At 35.6% G+C, this 27,700-nt stretch overlaps 1 protein-coding gene across 17 annotated transcripts; it reads left to right on the top strand.

Annotated features, from left to right (window-relative positions):
- The first annotated feature begins 29 nt into the window (after positions 1-29).
- Positions 30-27,647, top strand: LOC144963200 (microtubule-associated protein RP/EB family member 1-like). Of its 17 annotated transcripts, none has more exons than XM_078896973.1 (9): positions 76-196; positions 4,245-4,376; positions 5,012-5,050; positions 11,225-11,331; positions 20,806-21,028; positions 21,683-21,789; positions 22,579-22,725; positions 23,273-23,308; positions 25,454-27,647. In XM_078896973.1, exons 2-8 carry the CDS (start codon positions 4,256-4,258, stop codon positions 23,273-23,275), a joined length of 747 nt encoding a protein of 248 aa, XP_078753099.1. In that variant the 5' UTR covers positions 76-196; positions 4,245-4,255; the 3' UTR covers positions 23,276-23,308; positions 25,454-27,647. The 17 variants fall into 17 exon arrangements, with proteins under 17 accessions (XP_078753095.1, XP_078753089.1, XP_078753093.1 ...); XM_078896971.1 differs by having other exon boundaries at positions 21,680-21,789; XM_078896972.1 differs by having other exon boundaries at positions 78-208.
- The last annotated feature ends 53 nt before the right edge of the window (positions 27,648-27,700 follow it).

Genomic DNA, 27,700 nt, shown 5'->3' with positions numbered 1-27,700 from the left:
AAAACCAAGTGTGGTGATGATTAACTGCCAAAATATTTTGCAATTTTCGTAAATTCGTAGAACCTTTCTTATCTGGCAATTCATTTCAAGGGATGGTCGGTTGTGTCAGAACCGCAATGTACGTTCATGACTGATTATAGCACTAAATCGGAAGTTCCATATATTGCAGATAGACTCTGTGCTGTATTATTTCGGGGTTTGTAAATAAGTAAGATCGATGGCATGTGTATAATGAAATGATTTTGTCTATGACAATATAGGTCAACCTTACTCTTTATATCTGTATCTCGCTCACTTTTTTGGTCTTTTCCGGTGTTATTTTCTCATTCCTCCTTTGATGTGTCATCTCTTGTTTCTTTTACTTTTCCTTTTTTTTTTTTTAAATCATGGATATAAATTTTAAATATAATAAATTGCGAATATCTTCGATGGATTCGTACATCTTCTCATATTATCAAACCCAAGAGTAGTTTTAATCATATTCTTTTCATTTTCTTCATTGAGTCGAGATTGGAGATTGCTGAGCAAACTGCAGAAGCAGAAGACTCACATCAACGTATACCGAACCCGTGACAGTGACGGTAAAAAACTTGCTGAATGACATTTTTTGTGTCATCTACTCAGGTCTCTGTCAATATGTATCCTTTTCATTTTCACACGAAATAAACTGATTCAGCAGAGTTGATAAATTCCATAATTTAAATTTAATTTACCTTCTTTTAAAAAACTACTCATTTTCATTTTCATGGGTATGATTACGTATAATTATGGATATATATTTATAATAATATGTGTATGATTCTTGTATCATGGATATAACTTATGGATTATAATTGAATTTGAATACTGACCTACCCCAAACATTCCCCAACATCACGTGCACATCTTATTAGTATTATTAGCAGGTCTGATAACCTTATACTAGGGAGTTTAATAGAAATTCTAAATGTAACTCACACACTTGAAACCAATGTCATATGAAAGAGCTGGCAACACAGATTACAAAACAGTTTGAATTTTGTATCTATCTTGATTTGAGTTACGGCAGTTCAAAGTCTGAAATTTTAGACCGACTTTTACCCCAAAATTACCATTGCAAAGTTGTGACTGAAATCGCGTGATGTTAATAAAAAATGGTTAAAACAGTCAATATGGAGTTCTTATCATATATTGTATACCAAAATCATTCGTTTTATTGAGGACAATGCATTTACATTAATAAAGAGGAAGATAAACATTTCAAATTGTCACATTATTACATAATATGACGCAAATGTTACATAATTAAAAGACGTAAGAAACAATTTGCTATATATCACTTTTGGATTTATCCCCAATATCTCACTGAAACAATTGCAAATAATTCCCCTCCTTTGATTTAAAACATAGAGAATAAAAAGGGTTTGAGAGTTTCTAATAGGTACTTTGGTAAAAAAATTCAAATTGTATTGAGCTCAATGGATCCTATATCATTTTAAAGTGCTTTTCAACACGATTCTAATGATACCAAAATTGTGAAAATCAGATAACCAGAAGAAAAGTTATGTTAATTTAAAGGCTGAAAAATGGTCTTCTATTTGCCTTTGTTATTTACTGACGGACTTTGTGACCTGAAAATTGTTGCATTTCCGGTAGTAACCACCATTTGGTTTTTAAAACTGGTCTAAAATGGCCGCTAAGATTTGAGTAAGGATTTTGCTGGAACGAATTTCATGGATGCGGTATACAACTTTGCCCTGAAATTAATTTTGTATTAAAGTTAAGATGTTTAGTAAACTTTATTTTATTAAGTTCTAATCTTTTAATTATCCAAAGCTAAATTATACCTTATTTTATCCACAATCAAAAGATATACTAAATTGTCATTGATTTTAAGATAAACTACACCAAACGATAGAGTAATTTCTCCTGAAGAAAATAAGACATATAAATCATTAAAATCCATCCATAAACAAAAAATCTATGGAACTTTTTCTGAGACCCATCACTCAAAAGTCCATAAAATCGGGTCACAGCCACTATCCCATTTATCGGCTCCCTGCTGGAGGGCCAAATGGACGTTTACCAAAGTACCTATTTCTAAATGAAAAGATATAAACATGTTGCGTAATGACATAATGAGTTTATTTTTACCTCTGGCAATTTAATTGCATATAAATAAAATGGTAGATTGAAAACGTTCAAATAAATTGAAACTGATTCCCTATTTTAATTAGAAGGAAATTTCTGGCTTTAGGTTTATTGCTATTACATCATTTGAACTGACAATTAATAAAATTTTTTTCGCCCCCCCCCCCCCCCCTTCTCTCTCAATGTGCAGGGGTGTCAAAATTTTTAACTATAGAACTTCTTACCATAATAAGTATTAAGGCTAAGGCCTCTAGAATATGGATACAAATGATAATACACATATCTAAAAATATGGGAAAGAAACTTGATGACTTGATTAAATTAGCAATTGGTATTTTTAAAATATCGATATTATTAATATTGAATTTTACAAAGAGAAGAAATATACAAACTTTTAAAACAAAAACCACAAAATGCCCATGAAAAAAGTTGGAAAGTATGTATTCAAAATGAAAACAAAGTAAATAATAGTACTGAAAATATTATGGACTAAATTTAAAATAATATAGAACTAAATTAAAATATCGATATGAATATCGATATCGTCGGGCAGCCATGATTAAAAGATGATGTAAATATGGCATTTCGGCGCAGAGTTAAAAAGTGTCTGCACATAGATATAGAGCCCTGAAATTTGGCATGAATAAAGTTTAGATGTTATTCTAAAAACAAGCGTTTTTATTTTAAAAACACACGCGGTAAATAAAAAAATAAATGCATTTGAAAATTGCCAGATTTCTACTTCATATAACTTCTGTAATTTTTTATGGATTTTTCCTTAATTGGCACCATTTAAAAGGAAATTGAAAGACGAAAATAATGATACCAAAATATCTGCGATATTACTCTTTATAACGAAGTTATGCATCTTTAATTGAACCCCCCAAAACGCGAACGGCAATTTCCAGTCACAACTTTCCTATGGGCGAATTGGGTCACAATTTGACTGCCACTGCTGCTGCTCACTGAACTGCCTACTTATATAATTATGGGATTTTAAAAAAACGTAAGTGTAAGGGGCCATATTTTGCTTTGCATTTAAAGTATTTCCATAACAACAATGAGCTCATAGCATCAGACCACCCCTTCCTCTCGCCACACCAGGCTTTCGTTTCATTCCGACTCCATCCCACAAGGAGTGCACACTACTGACACTACATTCTGTTTATTTGTTGAGACATTTTTTTTGTTTTGTTATGCAGACGAAGGGTTTACATAATTTACATTCGAATTGTTCATTGTTTGCTTTATTTTATCCCTAAGCATTTTGATTCGTCCCTGCCTTCAGAAAAAAAAAATTTTCATTCTCTATTGTCTTCTGGCACTTTTCTATTCACTTCATATCTTGTTGTTACCAACATAAGTGCCTGCTCCACTCACTTTTCTGAATTAAAAATTCACCCCATACACCGGAGCATACTCAATGTCTCAATCGTTTCTATGTTATATGTTTGTGTTGAGAATATTGGCTATTAAGCTTAACTGCTGGTCAAAATTATTCGCGATGGTGGTGTACGAACGAATCGGCGGTCTCAAGAAGTGGGTGAGAGAGGGATCTAGTAATGACTTTGAGTTTGAAACGAATATTTTTGTGTTCGTCGATAGCTCACATGGTAGAGCCACGCTCTCACCTGCCAGGCGGAGTTGTCGTACCAATAAGGTCGCAGGTTCAAACCCCACCACCGCCGCGAAAAATTTTCATTCTCTATTGTCTTCTGGCACTTTTCTATTCACTTCATATCTTGCCTTCAGACAACCATTTAGCTCTACCACCATGCTGATAAATTCACACGACAGAAGTTGTTGAGGGTAGCTAATTTTCAACTTACGCGTGCGCGACTCAGGTGTCGAATAATCTGGTGACAAGATGCACCCAAGTTTTGGATGTCGAATAACACTGTTAAAAAAAATAATTATACATATATTATATATATATATATATATATATATATATATATATATATATATATATATATATATATATATATATATATATATATATATATATATATATATATATATATGTATATATATATATATATATATATATATACCATCTATAGCATTCGGTTTTAACTTTTTATGTTGTTGTTGTTGTCATTTTCATTTTCTAGTTTAGGCAAAGATGGCGGTAAATGTGCATAGCACGAATGCAAACGACAACAACCTCAGTCGTCATGACATCATTCAATGGGTAAATGACACACTACAAACAAATTATGGAAAAATTGAAGAATTATGTTCAGGTTAGTACATTCATAATTTGTACATTTATATAGCTCCAACATCTCATGCACTAAAGCTCTTGGCGCTTTACAAAAATAGATAACATTATATAAAATTATATCATTTTACCCATTAATAGCTCTTAGATTTAGACGGATACATATTCAATATTTTAAAGGCTATCAACATTCTACCTGTAAAATGTACATTATAAAAATATAAAAGAAGAAATCGAGCCAAGAAATGTTTTCTAAATAAGCAATTTGTCTTTTATAAATAATTAAATGGTTTATTAATTGTAGTTGTACAGTGATATATGTTGTTAAATGACCAACCTGGCAAATTAGTGGAGTGGGCTAAATTTAAACCATTCATTTCTAGTCATTTGACTAATCCAGTTGGAACTTTTTACAAGGTTTCTTACATTCTCCACCAATTTACTTGCTTTCACTGATATCTTAATGCATTTTTCAAATTGCCAACTGTTTTGGTAAACAAAGATTTTATTGGTAATGGTGTTTTTTGTGTGTGTGTGCATTTGGCATTAATTTTGTCTTTCAGGTAATACTTCTTTTTATTTTAATTAAGTTTTAAGTTAATACGAGTCCTTTTTAAAAAAAAAAAAATTTTTATATATATATTTTTTTTTTTACAGGAGCTGCCTATTGTCAATTTATGGATATGTTATTCCCAGGTAAGCCAGAAATGTCAAGTATTGAACAAGAATTACGTTGTGAATTGCAAGTCGCCTATAATGGCACTTTATGGAATAAATTCTCATTTCAATATAGCTGAATTCATTCATACGCGACCTTTGTTTTGGTAAAATCTTTTCATCTTTGGTCTTTGTTTTGACATTTTTACAAAATTTATAAAGCCTGAATGTAAAAAAGTTCACTTTAGTATAATTTAATATCCCTAAAAGACTGCTCTTTTTAATCACCTGGGGCAATTTTGTATTCATAGAATATGAAAATCTCTTAACTAATATAACAGACCAAAGCCAGGTTCAGCATGAAACTAGTCTCATATTTTAATCTGGCGTACACAAATTGTTTTAAGATCGTTTTTTGAAATTTATCTCTTAAAATTGTCAGTGAGATTATGAGGAAAAAAACAAACTTTGAAACGAAGAACTTGATAAAATTATTAAAAGCATCCCATGTCCAGTCCCTGATACTTAGAAAGGAGCTTTCTTAAATTTTGTTTAGTGCTCAGTGTGAAATGGTAGCCATTTAATCAAATGTAATGTTAACAACATACCACTTCGGTATTAAGACTGCTCATATCGAACAGATTAAAGAATTTTTTAGCCTGCCCCTAAGCATGGAATTTTTATTTGTAATCATTGAATTTTGAAAGTTTTCAGTCATCCTTCAGGAAAAGAAGCATACTTTTAGCACTTATAACTTATAGATGGAGCTATATTGGGTAAGTGTGGTTAAATAATATATGCAGAAAATTTGGCTATTACGCGTCCTGTGTGCATATAGCTTGACTATGCTTACACAGCAGATCAACGTAGAATGACGTTACAGCAAATTTACATTGGTTGCCCGTCTTGTACCCCGTGTGGTGTCCGGGGTCCCTCAACTGAGAGGGTCAAGAATAGCCCAACGCCAAGCCAGCGTGTCGTAAAAGGCGACTAATGGTGTGTGATTCCCCCATCTTTGAGTCACCTGGTCCTCCAGGTTGGGGGTTGGCAAAGGGTTAACACCCCTTTCCGTTAAACTCAAACCGTTACAGAAACACAGACAGACAAACTAAATCCTTTTTTTAGCTTGGGCGACCGAAGAGTTTCTGGAATTACAGAATTTATGAAGGACAACAGACAAAGCCGAAAGGACTCTGCTGACCCGATGACGTCTTCGCCAAACAAGCAGCTTCGAATTGCGTCGTGGAACGTTCGCACCATGTATGAAGCAGGAAAAAGCTCTCAAGTTGTGACTGAGATGAGAAGATACAGGCTGCATATACTTGGAGTAAGCGAAACCCACTGGATACAATCCGGACAGAAACACCTCAAGTCTGGGGAGAAGATTTTATATTCAGGGAGAGGGGACGGGATTCATACACAGGGAGTAGGAATAATTCTAAGCAAATTTGCCCAGAAGTCACTGAGAGGATGGGAACAATGCGGAGAAAGGATCATCATGGCGTCCTTTACAACACGGAGTAAGAAGATCAGCATGAACATTGTACAGATCTATGCCCCAACAAATGATGCAACAGATGAGGACAAAGATACATTTTATGGTCTGCTACAACAAGTCATTGACAAGTTGCCAAGGAAAGACATCAACATATTGATGGGAGATGCTAATGCAAAAGTGGGACAGGATAACGTAGGCTATGAAGGTATCATGGGACGTCATGGCATGGGAGAAATGAATGATAATGGAGAGAGGTTTGCAAATTTCTGTGCATTCAACAGTTTGGTGATTGGAGGATCAGTGTTCCCCCATAAGAGGATCCACAAAGCAACTTGGGTCTCACCAGATGGTGTGACAGAGAATCAGATTGATCATTTTTGTATCTCTCGTAGATTCAGACGTTCATTGGAAGATGTGACAGTACAGAGAGGGGCAGATGTTGGATCAGACCACCACCTGCTATTGGCAAAGCTTAAGCTCCGACTCAGAAAACACGGGGCCAGATCACATACAAGAAGAAAATTCGAGGTGAATGCACTTGATGGGGAAAAGAATGAGGAATTCAAACTACAATTGAGTAATAGATTCCAACCTCTTACTGAGCTCGAGGAGGACATAGATGTAGAGTCACATTGGCAAAGATCAAGGAAGTCTACATAACAACTTGCCATGAGGTATTGGGGGTAAAGAAATCGGAACATAAAGAATGGATAAGTCCAACCACCTTGGACCTTATTGAAAAGAGGAGAACAAGGAAGGAACAAGTGAATGCAAGCCGAACAAGGGCTTCAAGACTGGATGCACAAGAGCAGTATCAAGCCATAGCTAAGGAAGTCAAAAGATCTGTGAAGAAAGACAAGGAAGCATTCATGAACAGACTTGCAGAGAAAGCAGAAGCAGCAGCGACTGGAGGACACATGAGGATCCTTTATCAAACTACCAAGACACTTGCTGGAAAATATGGGAAACCAGAGGTACCAGTCAAAGACAAAGATGGAAAACTATTTTTGGAAAAGAGGCTCAATCTGAACGATGGAGGGAACATTTCAACTGCCTTCTGAACAGACCACCACCAGACAACCAGCCAGAAATTTTGCCTGCAAGGAATGAGCTACCAATTAGCTGTGATCCACCATCGATAGCAGAGATTGTGGGTGCCATTAACAAGATGAAAAGGGGGAAAGCTGCTGGACCAGACCAGATTCCACCGGAGGCTCTAAAAGTTGATGCGAAAAGAAATGCTGAGGCCCTGCACCCACTATTTGAGAGAATCTGGAATGACGGGATATTCCCAAAGGATTGGAAGGAAGGACATCTTATCAAGCTTCCAAAGAAAGGGGACCTCAGTAATTGTAATAATTATCGAGGCATCACTCTTCTTTCTATCCCAGGAAAGGTTTTCAACCGTATTATTTTAGAGAGAATTAAGAATGCAACAGATGCTAAACTGCGGGACGAACAGGCAGGTTTTCGGAAAAAACCGTTCAACCACCGACCAGATTGCCTCTCTGCGAGTCATAGTAGAACAGTCTATAGAATGGAACTCTCCTCTTATTGTCAACTTTCTGGATTACGAGAAGGCTTTCGACAGTATTGACAGAGCAACATTGTGGAAAATTCTGGCACATTATGGACTCCCTGAAAAGATAGTAAACCTCATTAAGGAAATGTATGAAGGATCAAGTTGCAGGGTTGTACATGAAGATCAGCTTACTGACAGCTTTGAAATTAAGACTGGTGTCAAGCAGGGATGCTTGCTCTCACCATTCCTGTTCATCCTTGCCATTGATTGGCTAATGAAGGAAACCTCCAAAGGGAGAAGAAATGGGATACAGTGGACCCCCTGGACACAGTTGGATGATCTGGATTTTGCAGATGATCTGGCTCTTCTGTCCCACACCCAGGACCAGATGCAAGCAAAAACCACAATTATAAACAGCCTCTCGGAATCAATTGGTCTAAGAATTCACCCTGCAAAGTCAAAGGTCTTGAGGATAGGTACGCGTCAAAGGGAGCAGATCAAAGTAAAAGATCAGGAACTCGAAGATATAGACACTTTCTGCTATCTCGGAAGTATAATTGACAAGGATGGAGGCACGGAAGCAGAGGTGAAAGCACGAATAGGAAAGGCACAGGCTGCATTCACATCTTTGAACAGAGTTTGGAGAACTAAAGATATCTCCCTTCAACTAAAGCTAAGACTTTTCAACTCAAACGTGAAGTCTGTCCTACTGTATGGATGTGAAACTTGGAACGCATCACAGGCATGTATAAGGAGGGTACAGATTTTCGTAAACAGGTGCATGCGTAAGCTACTCAGAATAAAATGGATGGATAGAATAAAAAATGAAGAAGTATGGAAAAGAACACAGCAGAAACCAGTGGGAGAGGATATAGGAAGAAGACGATGGAGGTGGATTGGACACACGCTTAGAAAGAATGACTCAACTATAACAAAGAAAGTATTGGACTGGAACCCTCAGGGCAGAAGATCAAGGGGAAGGCCACGAGGAACATGGAGAAGAATTAAAGAAGCTGATATACAAAGAAGTGGTAAGACCTGGAATGAGATAAAAAAGTTGGCTCAGGATAGAGAAGGATGGAAACTGTTTGTCTGTGGCCTATACCCTGACCCAGGGTGAAAAAGGCAATGATGATGATGATGCCCGTCTTGTGGAGTAAAATAGTCTCATAAATTCTTGAAAATTTTTAGATATTCTTTTCTTCTTTGTGCTCTTTAATTTTCGAGCCGTGTTGTTAAGAATAGAATGTTGAGTTTGTTTTTAAGTTGATATTGGAAGAGATTTCATTTTTTTTTCCAAGCAAAAGTTTTTTGATCTGTTATCTTGGTTTCCAGAAGAACTATATTTGCCAACAACGAAATGAATTGTATGATTCATGTCAATTGCATATTTTCATTTGTTGGAACACAGGACATCTTAGAAGATAAAGAATTTGCACAATAGGGAGGGAAGCAAACTATTTATTGCTGCAATTCAATACCTCGCTAAACCCTTGCTCCTGCTATTTGCCTTCCTCACCAATTGCCTATTTAATGCAGAGAGGGGCTTTATTGAAACAGTGGTAAAGCTTTACACGACCTATTGTCTGCTCGCCCCAAGCATGGCAATAAATGATAAGAAAATTGATGTGTCAATTTCAGCATAATAATAATATCTTTGGTGAGACAGCACAGGAAATGCCTACGAAAATTCTCAGCACAATATTTGACATTTCTACATTCATTCTGAATGTGTTAGGCTTTAATTCATTCAGTCTTTAACTCCCTCCTTACCAGCCATTTCCAGAATTTTCCGTGCACCATCAAGTCAACCCAAAACAAAAGTAGATTTTTCTTACTCGCGTATATTCTATACATACTATAAAATGAACTCTACAACACAGTGTCAAGTTTTTATAGCTATAACAAAAACTTTTCTCTAAATTTTGTGACATAAAGAAGAAACTAGAATGAAAAAATTGTTGATTTCATTGTAACGAATGTGACGATTTCCCTATGGTTGGTAAGGAGAGGGTTAAATAGATCCAAAGATACAATATTTTAAAGATGGGAGGGTCTTGAAATAAGAAAATGGCATCTTAAATGATCATAAACAACATTTCAACACTGGCGTTTACATACAGAAGTTACTTGTTAATGCAATTATTTGGATTTTTGAGTGGCAAGTTGATTTATGCTTAGCTGATTTATATGTCAAACTTGTTTTATTTTTAAGATATCCCAATGTCGGGTTTGATATCCTCTGTTTTGTCTCCTGTGACTTAGACTTGTGTTTCCATTGCTGCCTCATATTTACATTTAAACTGTTGAAACGGGTTATGATTTGTTACTGAGTGTGAGATGAACAGAATGAGCTTTAAAAAAATAGAACTTTTATTCTGCGCAATATCCACTAAACATGCTCAAAATGCTTTACAAGGGGTCCCAGACCAACAGCAACGCTTAACATGTCGGACGAGACATGAGGCTTGTTATATTACAATTTTTTCGGACAGAGACGATGTTGTTAACGGCCAAGTACTCATGGTGAGAGAATGTGAGTAAAGAGCCTTTTCCAAGCACTCAACTATGCACCGAGCGAAGCTCAAACCCAGGACCTTCCGATCTGAAAGTTGAAAGTGACTGTTGTACCACTAGACCACATAGCTGATTGGGTAGTTTGGTCTGGCATAAGTTAATACAGAGATTGCTTTTCGCTAGATTAATGTCTCTTTCAGAGGATGGCGAAGAAATGGAACTGTCTGATTCCGGCTTCAGATATTAGCATTCATTCTGGCTCCACAGGTCTGAAGAATTCCTTTAATATTAATACTTGTTAATGGAGATGTTCTGTTCTAATTAATACAGAAAGAAAAAAATATGATTTAAAAAATATAGTCAGTGTTATAATAATAATAATAAAATATATTTATATAGCACCAATCCCATGTTGCCACAGCTCTAGGTGCACATTGACAGGAGTGGAAATCATACATCCTACATACAACAATTAAAATTACACAATTATATACACACAGTTCCATTCATAACATTATTGATGTAGAAATACTATAACAAAATTTCCAGAATTGTTATTTTACTTTTAGGCTCTGGTTTCTTTTTAATCATTATTGCACAGACCATCCTTAAAAGGGATTAAGTTTTGAAGTGATATTGTCCCGAATAACGAGCCAACTTTGGAATTGCTTCTCAGGTTCATTAAGCTTAAAAAAGGTGAAGTTCAACACAAAATTAGAACATGAGTACATCCAGAATTGGAAGCAGGTGCAAGCCGGCTTTAAAAGGCTCGGGGTGGACAAGGTGAGGTATCGACCAACTCAAGCTGGTTTCAGCAACTGCAAACTGCTTTTGTATCTTTGACTTGTTAAGCATTAATAACTGAAAAAGCTTTGAAGCATTGTGCATGGACAAGAACCCTCTATCTAATAATAAAGATAAGATGTCCTTGCCGTCAGTGAGTAGTGGCATAGGATTCGTCTTATTTTTAAAAATATATATTTTATTTTTTTTCCTAACATGGAGCCAAACATAAAAATAAAAAAGGGAAAGACACGAGTGTCCTTTTTAATTTTTTCGTGTGGTCAGTTTCTTATTAATATTAACGAAGGTTCATGGGGTTTTCTTTTAAAGTTTTTACTCTTTTCTCAATTTTGGTTCTACGGATGGAAATTGTGATTTATATTCACCATGACCATGGAGTTGAAGTTTGCCATCTTGCTTCACTTTCTTCTTTGGCTTGGTTCCAATTAGCACATTGTATTCTTGTAATTTTGAATTCCACTTATGCATGTATTCATTACTAATCTGGTTCATACGTAATCAACCTCCCCCATTTCGCTGTGAATGGTCATGATGATGCAAAGCTTCCAGGATCAGCAATAAACCATGCAAGAAGTAGAATGCAATCCAACATGTATTCGTCGAGCATGCATTCGCTAAAATTGGCCATCCTATGAACGTTATTTATTTATTTATTTTTTTACCTCTGCGAGGTGCAAATGTAGCTGCTTGAAGCTCTAAAAATAAAATAATTTTGTTTTTTAAAATGATAAACTTCGTGCTTGTATTTTAAATATTATTGTCATCATGCCGTCTCAGATCATATATTTGGTGTCATTTTATTTTAGTTGTTAAGTTGTGTGAATATTTCCTTTTTCTCTGGAATTTTTCATCATTTTATCAATCTGTAAGAAGGAGCTACTAACCAATATATTTTACTCATCAAAATCGTGTCTATGAATTAAAATTTAAAAAACAAAAAAAAACAAAACAAAGCCAAATCCAATTTCCACTAGCTCCCTTTAAAAGGAAAAGAAAAGAAAAACACTGAAGGGATTAGATGTTTTAGCTGAGAACAAATACCCTGCCCAGGGATTGAAGATGTCTGGTTTATTTACAATCCATTGAAAAACGATGGAACATTTTTGAAACACAGCGGTCTTGACAAATGCTTGTTGGATTGTGCCTTCTTAAAGATCAGCTTACTCAGCCATATTCTTGTGATGTGAAAATTATGCTTTGTCATTTTGTTTTTTTTTAAGGGCAAAGTGACTTGATTTTACAGCCTTGGGTTTTACATGACCATGTTTGTTTCATAATCTTGATGTTCAAATTTTAAAAAACAAACAAAAGAAAACAAAACAGGAACCCAAACGCTTGAATATCAATTGATAAAATTAAGTACTGCAGGATGGATTTCATTAAAATATCTAAATATATGATTGCAAGATCACTTTTAATAAATACACTTAAAATAAAAAACAATGCCATGTGTTCCTGTTTTGGCAAATTGTAAATGCTTTTTAATTTTCATGTCTTTCGTTTTGATTTAGTTCGTCATCTGTTCAACAATACTAATTTCTCACAGGCATCGTACGTCACATGATCCAGCAGGATGACCTCTTTGCCCTTTCCTCCTCTTTGTTGGACGTCTGCTGATAGATATTTTAGTAGTTCATGTGTATCCCAAAACTGAGCCAAAAATTTCTTGTGTCATATTGCAGGGTCGGTGCTCTTAAAAAAAGTAAAATTCAATACAAAATTAGAGCACGAATACATACAAAATTTCAAGCTGCTTCAAGGGTCTTTTCAAAAATTGGGCGTAGACAAGGTGAGTGCATGAAATCATCCTGTGATTACTATGTGCCTCACATTTTTTAAAAATCTTTTTTTTTTTTTTCCTTTTTTTTTTTCCATTTGATTTTTGAGTCATATGATGTGATGCTGTGGATGTTGTGAGTTCTCATCAGATTTCATGACTTTGTCGTTAATTGACGTTTTTCAGACCTCTTGCTGTGGTTCGGGCACTCATTCATTCCATTTTTCTTTTCTTTTTTTTTTTTAAAATAAAATTTTAAAAAGTCTTTTCCAATGTCTCTTTATCTTTGAAATCTCATCGTTACTGGTCAGTTGTATTCGTAATTGTTTGTTTTGGGTTTTTTTCCTCCCAATATTGGAGATTCATTTTGATCTGTAAAAAATAATACAACTTTAGTAAGTTTCCAATTTGATTTGACTAATGTTTTGAAAATCACCTCGTGAAATCCCCACCCCCCTCAATATTTTTTTTTTTGGCTGTTCTTGTAAGATAAATGATAAAGAAAAAGAATTTTGGAAAATTAAAAAAAGATTTATTTGTAATTTTTAGCAAATAAGTCGAAAAGAGATTGATGTACTCAAGATATCATTATTTGCATCTTCTGCAACTTTTCGACAGAAAAACTCGGCCCGCCAGAAGAACTCAAAAAGACGAGTATCTTCACCTTTAAATGGGACTCCAGACATAAAGGCATACGAGAAGAAGAAGATAGATTTCTTTTCATTTCTGTATTTTTCCTTATTTTACTCAATCGAGGTATTTAAGTAAGGCCCCGTCAATATTTTACCGTAATGGATCAGACTGCCAGTTTTAAAACCCCTCTCAATAGCAAAAAGCTTTTGAAATATTGTATGTTTGATTTAATTATTTTTATTTGAAAAGGAATTTTAAGGTTCTTGTGACACATTTCTTTGCTGTTTTAGAATCTCTTTTGACAATAGAAATTAATACCGGTAATTTAAACAATAGGCAGTGGACACGCATTCCTCATCCTTTAGGATCTGTACTATCCGTCTCAATGTCTGTACATGATGTCTTCTTTGTGCCAGTTTCACATAGTTCTCGTCTCATTTCAGGTCGGATCAGTTGCAAAATAGGTTTCAGTTTCAGTCACAAGAAACTAATAAAAATCATCTCTCCACCACCCACCCCACTTTCTCCCCCTCCTTCTTGAGATCTTTAGATACCCGGTCTTAATCCTCTCACTTTCACTATCACTATCAACACAACACGACTTCACATGCTTTGCCTGTGAGTCAGTAGGCATGATAGCAATAACACTAGTATTGTGATGTCATTACAAATATTAACAGACTTTGTATGCATCTCAAGCCACTTGACGAGTTGATAGAAATAGAAAGACCCCACTCCATCCCTACAACCCCTACACCCAGCAGACTTGAGATTAATCAGCGCTGCTCTTCAGCTCCAATGCTAAATGTAGACCAATGGAATGATAAAGGAGGATACATTAGTCACTTATACAGGCATGCGCTTGTTAGTGGGCATTGCCTCCAGTCACTCGTTACTATTCGTCAGTGCCATCCCTGCTTCTTTCTCATACTCATATTGATACTGTGTGTGTCAGTGCATGACAATAATCAGTCAGAAGGTGAAAATTTTGGATTTGCATTTTTTTTCCCCCATTTTCTGAAGGAATATGCTCCACACAGCATTTTAATCTTTATATGAAGTAAATCGGGTGATTTTTCATGACATTATGGTCAGATGTATGGGAAAGGAATCCAGCAACTTTGCTCAAATTTCATAATTTTTCAACTTGACTACCTGACTGTAAAAATTAATTAGAAGTGAAATTAAGCTTTGATATTTCCCGAAGATGTACAAAAAGGTTTGATTTAATCATTTATGACAAGAACTCATTTCTGATAAAAATTGAACCAACTAAACTTGGCAATATCTCAATTCAAACCTTTTCACCATCCGACTGATTATGACATGCACTGACACATATATCTTCATCAATGGCACATACACCATTGCCTGCCATGATCAAAATTCTGTTTTGTTTGCTTCCTTGTTTCATTGATTACTTGTCCAAATATACATAGTTTTTGTCCTGTCAAGGATAAGGAATGCTTGTCGCACTGTAGTTACTAAATATGCATACGCATTCAGGATGACATCTGAAATGTTTGGTTGCTGTCATGTGCTACATCATGTGCTGTCAATGTCCCATCATTTTCATGTCTATTCCTCTCTTTTTTCCTGTAATTTATCAATGTATTTAGTTTGATTTTTTTAAACCACACTCTTCATATTATTGTGTTCAATGATCGTCTCTGTATAAAGGGACTCTTGTCATTCAAATCATAGTTATTTTTTAACGTTAACTGGAAAAGCATGTTATTTAAAAATTTGGTCAGAAAACTTGTCCTTCAAAAATAAATTAATTTAAATGATCCTCATCTTTGTAAAAACTTAAACCTGGGACTTCTCTTTGAACTAGATTTTTAAAAAATCTGTGTCTTTGACTTTTGTGATTATATAGATTAGATAAGTGGAATATGGTTGCTCAGCAAGAATGTAAATTCCTTCCCCCTCCCGTTTCATGAGATGGATTTTTGTTTTAATTTTAACAGAGTTATGGTTATTATATCAACAACTAATTCGGTTTGCATGTTTTGGGTAAAGGTTTTTGATCATACTTCCCTCACATAATCATCATTGCCTTTTTCACCCTGGGTCAGGGTATAGGCCACAGACAAACAGTTTCCATCCTTCTCTATCCTGAGCCAACTTTTTTATCTCATTCCAGGTCTTACCACTTCTCTGTATATCAGCTTCTTTAATTCTTCTCCATGTTCCTCGTGGCCTTCCCTTGATCTTCTGCCCTGAGGGTTCCAGTCCAATACTTTCTTTGTTATAGTTGAGTCATTCTTTCTAAGCGTGTGTCCAATCCATCTCCATCGTCTTCTTCCTATATCCTCTCCCACTGGTTTCTGTTGTGTTCTTTTCCATACTTCTTCATTTTTTATTCTATCCATCCATTTTATTCTGAGTAGCTTACGCATGCACCTGTTTACGAAAATCTGTACCCTCCTTATACATGCCTGTGATGCGTTCCAAGTTTCACATCCATACAGTAGGACAGACTTCACGTTTGAGTTGAAAAGTCTTAGCTTTAGTTGAAGGGAGATATCTTTAGTTCTCCAAACTCTGTTCAAAGATGTGAATGCAGCCTGTGCCTTTCCTATTCGTGCTTTCACCTCTGCTTCCGTGCCTCCATCCTTGTCAATTATACTTCCGAGATAGCAGAAAGTGTCTATATCTTCGAGTTCCTGATCTTTAACTTTGATCTGCTCCCTTTGACGCGTACCTATCCTCAAGACCTTTGACTTTGCAGGGTGAATTCTTAGACCAATTGATTCCGACAGGCTGTTTATAATTGTGGTTTTTTCTTGCATCTGGTCCTGGGTGTGGGACAAAAGAGCCAGATCATCTGCAAAATCCAGATCATCCAACTGTGTCCAGGGGGTCCACTGTATCCCATTTCTTCTCCCTTTGGAGGTTTCCTTCATTAGCCAATCAATGGCAAGGATGAACAGGAATGGAGAGAGCAAGCATCCCTGCTTGACACCAGTCTTAATTTCAAAGCTGTCAGTAAGCTGATCTTCATGTACAACCCTGCAACTTGATCCTTCATACATTTCCTTAATGAGGTTTACTATCTTTTCAGGGAGTCCATAATGTGCCAGAATTTTCCACAATGTTGCTCTGTCAATACTGTCGAAAGCCTTCTCGTAATCCAGAAAGTTGACAATAAGAGGAGAGTTCCATTCTATAGACTGTTCCACTATGACTCGCAGAGAGGCAATCTGGTCGGTGGTTGAACGGTTTTTTCGAAAACCTGCCTGTTCGTCCCGCAGTTTAGCATCTGTTGCATTCTTAATTCTCTCTAAAATAATACGGTTGAAAACCTTTCCTGGGATAGAAAGAAGAGTGATGCCTCGATAATTATTACAATTACTGAGGTCCCCTTTCTTTGGAAGCTTGATAAGATGTCCTTCCTTCCAATCCTTTGGGAATATCCCGTCATTCCAGATTCTCTCAAATAGTGGGTGCAGGGCCTCAGCATTTCTTTCCGCATCAACTTTTAGAGCCTCCGGTGGAATCTGGTCTGGTCCAGCAGCTTTCCCCCTTTTCATCTTGTTAATGGCACCCACAATCTCTGCTATCGATGGTGGATCACAGCTAATTGGTAGCTCATTCCTTGCAGGCAAAATTTCTGGCTGGTTGTCTGGTGGTGGTCTGTTCAGAAGGCAGTTGAAATGTTCCCTCCATCGTTCAGATTGAGCCTCTTTTCCAAAAATAGTTTTCCCATCTTTGTCTTTGACTGGTACCTCTGGTTTCCCATATTTTCCAGCAAGTGTCTTGGTAGTTTGATAAAGGATCCTCATGTGTCCTCCAGTCGCTGCTGCTTCTGCTTTCTCTGCAAGTCTGTTCATGAATGCTTCCTTGTCTTTCTTCACAGATCTTTTGACTTCCTTAGCTATGGCTCGATACTGCTCTTGTGCATCCAGTCTTGAAGCCCTTGTTCGGCTTGCATTCACTTGTTCCTTCCTTGTTCTCCTCTTTTCAATAAGGTCCAAGGTGGTTGGACTTATCCATTCTTTATGTTCTGATTTCTTTACCCCCAATACCTCGTGGCAAGTTGTTATGTAGACTTCCTTGATCTTTGCCCAATGTGACTCTACATCTATGTCCTCCTCGAGCTCAGTAAGAGGTTGGAATCTATTACTCAATTGTAGTTTGAATTCCTCATTCTTTTCCCCATCAAGTGCATTCAACTCGAATTTTCTTCTTGTATGTGATCTGGCCCCGTGTTTTCTGAGTCGGAGCTTAAGCTTTGCCAATAGCAGGTGGTGGTCTGATCCAACATCTGCCCCTCTCCGTACTGTCACATCTTCCAATGAACGTCTGAATCTACGAGAGATACAAAAATGATCAATCTGATTCTCTGTCATACCATCTGGTGAGACCCAAGTTGCTTTGTGGATCCTCTTATGGGGGAACACTGATCCTCCAATCACCAAACTGTTGAATGCACAGAAATTTGCAAATCTCTCACCATTATCATTCATTTCTCCCATGCCATGACGTCCCATGATACCTTCATAGCCTACGTTATCCTGTCCCACTTTTGCATTAGCATCTCCCATCAATATGTTGATGTCTTTCCTTGGCAACTTGTCAATGACTTGTTGTAGCAGACCATAAAATGTATCTTTGTCCTCATCTGTTGCATCATTTGTTGGGGCATAGATCTGTACAATGTTCATGCTGATCTTCTTACTCCGTGTTGTAAAGGACGCCATGATGATCCTTTCTCCGCATTGTTCCCATCCTCTCAGTGACTTCTGGGCAAACTTGCTTAGAATTATTCCTACTCCCTGTATATGAATCCCGTCCCCTCTCCCTGAATATAAAATCTTCTCCCCAGACTTGAGGTGTTTCTGTCCGGATTGTATCCAGTGGGTTTCGCTTACTCCAAGTATATGCAGCCTGTATCTTCTCATCTCAGTCACAACTTGAGAGCTTTTTCCTGCTTCATACATGGTGCGAACGTTCCACGACGCAATTCGAAGCTGCTTGTTTGGCGAAGACGTCATCGGGTCAGCAGAGTCCTTTCGGCTTTGTCTGTTGTCCTTCATAAATTCTGATATTCCAGAAACTCTTCGGTCGCCCAAGCTAAAAAAAGGATTTGGTTTGTCTGTCTGTGTTTCTGTAACGGTTAGAGTTTAACGGAAAGGGGTGTTAACCCTTTGCCAACCCCCAACCTGGAGGACCAGGTGACTCAAAGATGGAGGAATCACACACCATTAGTCGCCTTTTACGACACGCTGGCTTGGCGTTGGGCTATTCTTGACCCTCTCAGTTGAAGGACCCCGGACACCACACGGGGTTTCCCTCACATAATTCTACTAAAATGATATGGATTCAATCATGTGGATTTATAGTGGTATTTTTAGGTGATTGTTGACATCAAAAAAGTTTTTTCTCAAAGTCTACCTTTGTAATTGTAATAAGATATATTTTAAGAAAAGAATTTTCGCTACGTCTTATTCTGATCTTCATCACTGTTTGTGTCCATAGATTGTTTTATTTTAAATTTATCTGACTCAGGAACACAGCATTTCACGAAAGGGCATGGGATCTCTTTTTTGAATGGTTGTCATTTCATCAATATATTTGATTTGAAAAAAAAATTGTTACTGAATGATGTTGACAGCAGTTTCAAACCTGCTTACATTTTTTACTTGATTACATAATGGTCGAAATTGTGCTTTCCATGTCTGCAATGATTGCTCTCTGCCCTGTCTATCTATGTGACCCACTTACTCAATTTGGTATCGTATTGGATGGAGCAAGATGTTGAATTAATGGTTCATTCTCTTGGAATAGCTTGTACTATCGTCTTGTCAACTGTCAAGCCATTTTAGTAGATTACTGCAACCGACTATCTCCATTCTGTGCAGTTCAAGACATTCTTTAAAAATAAAAGACAGTTCCATTGTAGTTATGACTATTCCATTATTAAATAACGTCTCTCCAATTCTTTTGTCTGAGAAAACAATTATGTTTAACTCATATTTCATAATTCATGCTTTTAATTCATTCTGATTATCTCATTCACCTGGAAAATTGTCCTGTTTATGTCATGATCCATCAATAATGGTTGAAAAAATTTTTTTTTTATAGATTAAAGAAAAAGAAATGCAATCCCTATCAAATAAAAAAAATCAAAATTTTGCTCGGCTATGATAGTTTTTCTGCATAATTATCAGTTAACAAAAAGTTCTGATTCTGATTTAACCAAATGATTTGAACGATATGTTTATCATTTTCACATTGTCCTAATACTCATTAACTTCATTTTTCCTTTCACTTTAACCATCACATCTTGTTCTCTATAATCTACTTCAGCACACTTTTTAATTTGTTTAAAACATTTTTAAATCATTTGTGTGGTGGCCCATGAAAACCAACAGGAAGATGCACTGGCTTTTTTTTTTTTTGTTTGTTGAGATTTGGGTAAAGTTCACAATTATTGGATCACATAAATCTTGACCTAAAAAAACTTAGTCTTTCTTAAAATAATTAATAGATAATGTGATGAAATAAAGTGCAAAATGATAAAATAATGAAATTTAATTATCTCAGAACATGTAATTCCACCCATAGAGTGAGAGTTATTCCTGGGCTACTACACACTTACTGTTACCTAGACATTGGTTTCATCTTTTTCATATTTGTATTATTTTAGTAAGGTTGTTTATCAGCCTAATAAAGAACGTTTACAGTAATCTTTCATAACTATTCTTAAGTTCTGTGATAATTATACAGTTTGAACTGTAGCCTTTGGAAAAAGAAATTTGTGAGATTTATGTCACTACAAACTGGGTATTTCAAACTAATAGTCATGATTATACATCTCCTTACGACTTTTCTGGTTTAAAAATTTCAAAATATGTTTTAAATGATTGGAAAACTGTAATGTACTCTTTCATTATTAAAAGTTCTTTCTTTCTTGTTTTAAACATTAAAATCTTTTTTATATATATGCTCCTTTTTATAAAATTCATTTTTGAAAATGAAAAAGTGTCATATATAAGGCAGAAAAGGGAGATAAATTCGAAAATTAAATGTTGCAGATGGTGGTGGTAGAAAGGCTTGTAAAAGGAAAATTCCAAGACAATTTTGAGTTTATCCAGTGGTTCAAGAGGTTCTTCGATGCCAATATGGATTCGACTTGTGCTAATGAATATGATGCTGTAGCAGCAAGAGGAGGAATTCCTATGGGGTCTGCCAAGCAAGGTGCCCTTAACCGTCCCCCACAGACAAAAGCCTCCGCCCCATTGGCCAAGCCAGCCAGAGGTTTGTGTATATTTGTGTTGGACGTACAGTACTGATTGGATTCTAGCGTGCTGAAATCTAGCATACCAAAATCTCTAGCTCATGGAAGGTAACCAATACATTCGGTCACACAGCTCCACTGTGTCGTACTGCATAGCGTGCTGGAATTTGGTATGCTAGAATTCAGCAAGTACTGTATAGATTGTTTATTTGTACGGTATAGATTTTATATTTAAAAGGGTGAAATAACATTTTTTTCCCCCAGGGAGAATCAAACTGCAGTGATATTATTTTTGTATTCTTCTTATTAAATATTATATAGTAGCTTTTTTTTTTTTTTTGAAACAAATTGCTACATGAATGATCAGAAAATGCTAATGTACAAAAAACAATCCTGGCTTGATTTACTAGGTTCTCCATAGTGTGTCTTGTTACATGTCGATGTGATGTTAAACTATTATTTCCATAAAGGAAGACTAAATTATATCTTAACTGATCTTATTTTCATGTAGCGCTGTGGATCATATGATTTTTTAACTGGTCAATTGATGACAAAATTACTATAGCAATAAAAAGCCTGTTGTAGTAAAGGCAGTTTAGTGTAATATTTTATTAAGGTTGATAAAGTTCTAACATTAATTCCCCCCCCCCCCCCCCTCCCCTCCCACACAGCAGCTCCTGCCCCAAAGCAAATGATGAGGAGTCCCCTTGCTGGTGTAAAAAAATCTCCAACACTTGGTAATGGAGCAGGCGGTCAGATAGTGGAAGAGCTGAGAGCCCAGGTAAGTCACAGGGTTGCCTCAAGGTGACTTTCTTTTTGTGTGTGGAATTGTCCTTCAGGAACATCAGACATTTACAACCAATCTGAATCTGAATACAACAGCTGGAAATAGTTATTTTATGAATTTATTTTTTCTTCAAAGTTTCAAAGCCATGTGAAATTATGCAGTTCCATCTTGTAAAAGATATTGTTGATGATTGTGTGTGGGTGTGTGCAGCCATGCCTACTACTAATCAAAACTAGTATCTTTACGAAATGAGTGTCTTAAGTCATTAAAACTTATTGAAAATGAAAGTTGATACCAGACTACATGATTGTAAGGATTTGTGCAAGTGTTGTTTTCACCCACATGAGGGTAAATTGTTGATCTCTAAAGTTAAATATAGTGACTTCTATTTTTATTTGCTTAAAACTACGAATTTTTAAATGTTCAGCTAGGCAGCTCTGCGTGTGTGTGTGTGTTCAAGCATTATTTTATCCCTTGGTTTCCAATAAAACATGTTTTATGTAGTAGTAAAATACTAAGTTATCAGAGTTCTGTTAATTCTAGTAATGATGGTGGTGAATGTTGTCATAATTATTATCATTATTATTATTACTACCACCAGCTAATACCCGTTCATTGAACAGCTTAGTTTTTATCACTCGTAGCTTCGCTGCATCACTGCATATTCTAAAGATGAAGAGAATTTATTAGGTTCCTTGATTCATATTGGACTATTTTATATTATTATTAGTTTGTTTTGCTCAAATTTTATTTTTTTTATCCTTTTCATTCTCCTTTTGCCAGGTTGATAATTTAAATATTGACAAAGAAGGTTTAGAAAAAGAACGGGATTTTTACTTCAACAAATTAAGAGACATCGAGGTGATCTGCCAAGACCACGAGAGCGAGGCCTGCATCAAGGAGATCATGGAAGTCTTATATGCAACAGAGGTTTGTGGCTTATTTTTCATCAATAGTATCTGGATGGGGTATTTTCTCCTCCCAGAGCGGGCAGAGAGGCACTTACTGCGTCTTCTACCCCCTTATATCTGTTTTCCAATTTGCTTTCTGTCTTTGTCTAGAGTTAGATGACTTGGATTTGTAAAGGCCATGGCCAGAATCCTTGGCTGAGAGGGAAACATTCAAATGTATAGTATAATTTTGAGAGGTGATATTTTTTCCATTGTAAATCTTCTATCTGTTATGTACTGGTATAATCAGGGCTGCCAGATGTTCGACGTTGAAAGCGGTTTCATGAATTTTCGAGGCCATAAAAAAAAAAAAAATTTTTTTTTACAAAAAAAAATAGCGATTGTTTTTTTTCTCCCGAAAATTAACTGGCGACATTATTATGGTTAGAAAGAAGCTCCTTTTCGAGGAATGAGTAGAGATATGTAGATAATATTAACATGGGGCAGTAAATGGTTACTTTTTGAGGATTGGTGGGGCCTTTGAAATTGACGTTGTTTAGTTTGTTTAATATATTTCTTCTACACAGTAATCCCTCTATCTACTCTGCACTCTCTTGTTTAAGGTATGTATTGTACAATAATCTTTACTAAATTATATTGAAATGCCTGGGTGGGGATCCTGACCTCCTATAGTGGGCAGGGAGGTACATGCTGTGTCTTCTATCCCCCCAACCCGTTTTCCAATTGTTTCCTGTCGTTGTCTTGGAATGAGATTACTTGGTTTTGTCCTGGTCCTGGCCGGAGTTCCTTGGCTGGGAGGGAAACAGTCAAATGTATAGTTATAGTTTTGGGAGATGATATTTTTTTTTCATTGTAAATCATCTCTCTGTTATGCATTGTATTATGTTTAGTTGACATATTATATTATATGATTTGTAAACATTTGAGTGTATTTAGTTGGGACCTGTGCTTGTGTCTGGATGAGACTTTTAGGTGTTCTCAAACTAAGTACTTTGACGGAATGCTCTTGGAATAAATCTACATGTTCCCTATTTGAACCAATTCCCCTTTGTCTCACCTTTTCTTTTGTGCTTTAATTGTAATTCTAGAACTTTTTATTATCCCATTTTCTTCCTTTTTACTTGAGCTGATATGACCTCAATGTGTTGCAATCGCCGTAAAACCCTTAAAAACATTTTTTTTAAAAACATATTGAAATGCTAATTTATAAAGAGTAACATTTTTATGTACCTTACTTCAAAATTCAGTTTTCGTAGTGATTTCTGAAATTCAGTCCGTGCCCAAGAGACACCCCGTTTGGTTGGAGCGGATTTTTTCAAACCTGCCTGGCAGCCCTGATATATATAAATTTATATATTTATATATTAGTTTTGAATAGGAATCATGGTTTTTAAACATTTGAGTGTGATCCTTTTAATGGAGACTGTGCTTGTGTCTGGATGAGACTTTTAGGTGATCTAAGTACACTGATACTGTGCTCTTAGAATCTACAACTATTTCCCATTTGAACCATTCCCCTTTGTCTTACTTTTTCTCATGAGCTTTTGATTATAAATGTAGAATTTTTCGACTCCCATTTTCTTCCTTTTTACTGGCACTGAAATAACCTAAATGTGTTGCAAAAAACCCCTTAAATTCAAACAATTGGATGTGTTATGTGTTAAGCGCTAACAAGCCACTTTTCACAAACTCTGTGATTCTCTCAAGTTATTCTTAAATTCTTGCGGATTTTAATTTGATTTGGAATTTTGAAACGGAACAACAACAAAACAAGACACTCTGCATTTAATAGCTCATATGGTAGAGTGACAATCTCCCCAGCCAGGCGGAGGTGTTGTATCACTGATACTATCAGTAAGGTCACAGGTTCAAGCCCCCATCACCGCTGCAAAGTTTTTATTCTCTATTGTCTTCTGGCACTTTCCTACTCACTTCATTTCTTGTTATTACCAACATAAGTGCCAGCTTCACTCACTTTTCTGAATTATAATATCAGATAGTGCCTTTTCGTACGTTGCCTACTTTTTCTGACATGGCGTCCGTATAACTTTTGTTTAGTGGTCACAGTGGTTTGGTGCTCCTTTTCTCTGATGAGTTCTACAGACTTGCCTATTACAAAGAAGAAAATAATAATAGTAGCAATACAATTTGTTAGACGTAGCTATAGAATCACATTAGGTTCTTAAAAATCAACGACACTGAAATGTAAGACTTGGACGTGGATTTTAAAAGTGGAGAGCAGAGAAAACTGATAATTTGCGGAAAAGTAAAGAATAATGCATCATACTTTTTTTCCCCAAGGAAAGCTATACAATTTTTTTTTTTTTTATTGAATTTTATTTATAAAGATCTGAACAAGTGTGTATGAAAGGTGCCAGACAAAACAAGAAAGAAAAATTAAAGAAAAAAATTCATGCCATATAATCGTCCATCTCGACTGGGGATCGAACCTCAGACCTTCTGATTAGCGGTCAGACGTGCTACCATTACACCACAGGGGCTCCCGATAGTTGGGACACTTTTAGTGTGTACCTATATTCTTATGGTGTAATGGTAGCACATCTGACCAGTAATCAGGTCTGAGGTTCGATCCCCAGTCAAGGTAGACTGATTGTTTGGTCTTTATTGCTTTGTCTGGCACCTTTCATACACACCTGTTGAGATCTTTATCTTACACCGGTGCCCACTCTCTAGTTTCTTAATTTTATGTATACATTCTAATTGGTAGTAATTTATTTTCTATACAGGAAGGATTTGCACCACCTGAGGATGCTGATGGACAGGAGCTGTATGGAGAACAAGAGGAATATTGACGACATCTGCATAATCCTAAGCTATGTTATTTAATTAATTTTAAAAAAACAGCTTTTTTTTTAACTTCTCCTAAAAATAAAAAATAAAACCTATAAAAAAATAACATCAATCATTAACATAATAGGTATTGAAAGCGTGTAGCTTTAAATGTGAATTGACATTTTTTCTTCTTTTCATTTTGTCAATTCTCATTGCTAGTATTAAACTTAACTTGTAAAATTTTATTGCACTTGTCAGGAATGCTATTTAACATCACGTCAATACTTTTGTCATTTTTGTACCAATTTGTTTGACTTAGGATATTGGTTAGGCACTATAACTTGCTGTCCAATGTCACGAGATTACCTATGTATTGAATTTGATTTAGTGGGGGGTTATGTCAGTGATAGAAGCTGTCTGTATTCCACTTGGTTGTTTTTTGTTTTTTTCCTACTTGTGTATCTAACCCAATCACTGAGTTAAGCTTGATGTGGATGTGTAAGTGTGGCAAGAAGTTGTTAATACTTTGTATTTAATTCATAATTTTTAAAGTTTTGTAAGACAGGCTGTCTTAAACGAATGTAATTTAGTAAATTCATGTACCTGTTTGCCTTATTCTGCATTATAAATAATAATAAATCAGGGTTTATTTATTGTCCCAAACCCCCATTTTTTTTGTTTTGTTTTGTTTTGCCTTTTATTCTTCTACCTTTTTGATACATCCGATAGATGAAAGAACAAACAGATCACGGGCTAGGTCTGCACGGGTTGGGCTAGGCGGGTACAGAAGAGGGAGACTAGAATGGAACTTTTTACACTTACTTACTTAGATATGTATTCGTGTGGATATAACGATTTTAAACGAGTGCAAATGGGCTTGAAATTATCGGGGCCTTGTATAATTTATCAATAAAACTCCTTTGAATGTGTGCTCACACATATGGCACCTTTAGTTTTTTTTTTTTTTTTTTTTTAAGAGATAAGTCTTCCTCCCACAAGTTGACCGATATTCCCTTGTGATTTAAAATATTTTTAATGAAAGAAAACACGATTGCCGTCAAGGGTTGCTGAACTGAAAATCTGCAAAGCATAAAAAACTAGAAAGGAAAGAAAGAATGCGATTCTCGTTGTTAATAATTTTTTGCTCCTCTGTTTGGGTTTCTTAGTGAGTGTTATGATGCAACTTATTGTTTTTATGCATTTATCTAACCAATGTTTTGTGATAGATGTATAATTTCATCCTAAACTGCCTCTTTTTGCGTGATTCATTTTTCTTTTTTTTTCTCACCAAAGTTTTTTATTTTTTTATTTGCGAGATCCCAAAGTTGTATTTAGTGACAGATAATCAGCCAGATATCATCACATTTATAAAATGGTCAATATTTTTGTTCTATCACCATTTAGTTATTTTTTTCTCTCTTTGACTCCCAGTTATATTTAATCCAAGAACAAGTAGAAGGTGATTAGATATTGGATATACTCTATATATCTTTTATTTTCTGAGATACTTGATTTTGATATTATATGGTCGCAGGTTTTATACACAACCCTTTTGTTTTATTGTGTCGTACAATATGCTGAAGAATGAACTTAATTTTTTAAAAGCTTTATAGTAAATAAATGCATTTTTGATGAAAAATATGAAAAGAAAACTGGGACAGCATATAAATATAAAAAGGCCAGTAATGAATAATAATAATTAGAGGACAACATTTAGGTTGAAAATTTTTTGTTTGTTTTTTTTTTTTTTTTTTTTTTGTAAATTATTTGAAATGAAATGAAATTTGTATCACCAGAAAATATAGATTTATTTCAGTACATGGCATTTCACAATATTCTTACCATTGCCTTGTGTAGCAAAGGAGACAGAGAGAACTGATATCCTCGGTGGGTCATCGTATTCTATCATCCATTATGAACAAGATACTGCCTGGCACCATTTTTTATCCTCGTTTGCTTGCCTCCGATTCAATGTCAAGTGGTTACTTTTTGAATGAAAGACTGAGCGAGATGGTTGATCTACTCTGGCTCTTTTTTTTACTCTTTCTTTTCCTGGTTTTTTTTTTTTCAAGGTGCCACAAAATTCATTTACAGGGCGCATGTTACTGATTTTGAAAAGATATTCAAATAAAATCCATGCTACTACAACTACCTATTCTTCGTTTTTTTTATAAATTACAGTAATTGGATTGGTCTTTTTT

Source organism: Berghia stephanieae, chromosome 1, assembly GCF_034508935.2.
Source record: "Berghia stephanieae isolate SIO BIC M18660-M18661 chromosome 1, UCSD_Bste_1.3, whole genome shotgun sequence".
Classification (NCBI taxonomy): Eukaryota; Metazoa; Mollusca; class Gastropoda; order Nudibranchia; family Aeolidiidae; genus Berghia; species Berghia stephanieae.
The sequence above is the reverse complement of the archived record's forward strand: the minus strand, read 5'-3'. Positions and strand labels throughout refer to the sequence as shown.

Coding starts and splice junctions, on each gene's coding strand:
- LOC144963200 (XM_078896963.1), top strand. CDS start 4,256: ATGGCGGTAAATGTGCATAGCACGAATGCAAACGACAACAACCTCAGT. Junction 4,377..5,011: donor AATTGAAGAATTATGTTCAG/GTTAGTACATTC, acceptor TTTTTTTTACAG/GAGCTGCCTATTGTCAATTT. Junction 13,142..20,805: donor AAAAATTGGGCGTAGACAAG/GTGAGTGCATGA, acceptor TAAATGTTGCAG/ATGGTGGTGGTAGAAAGGCT.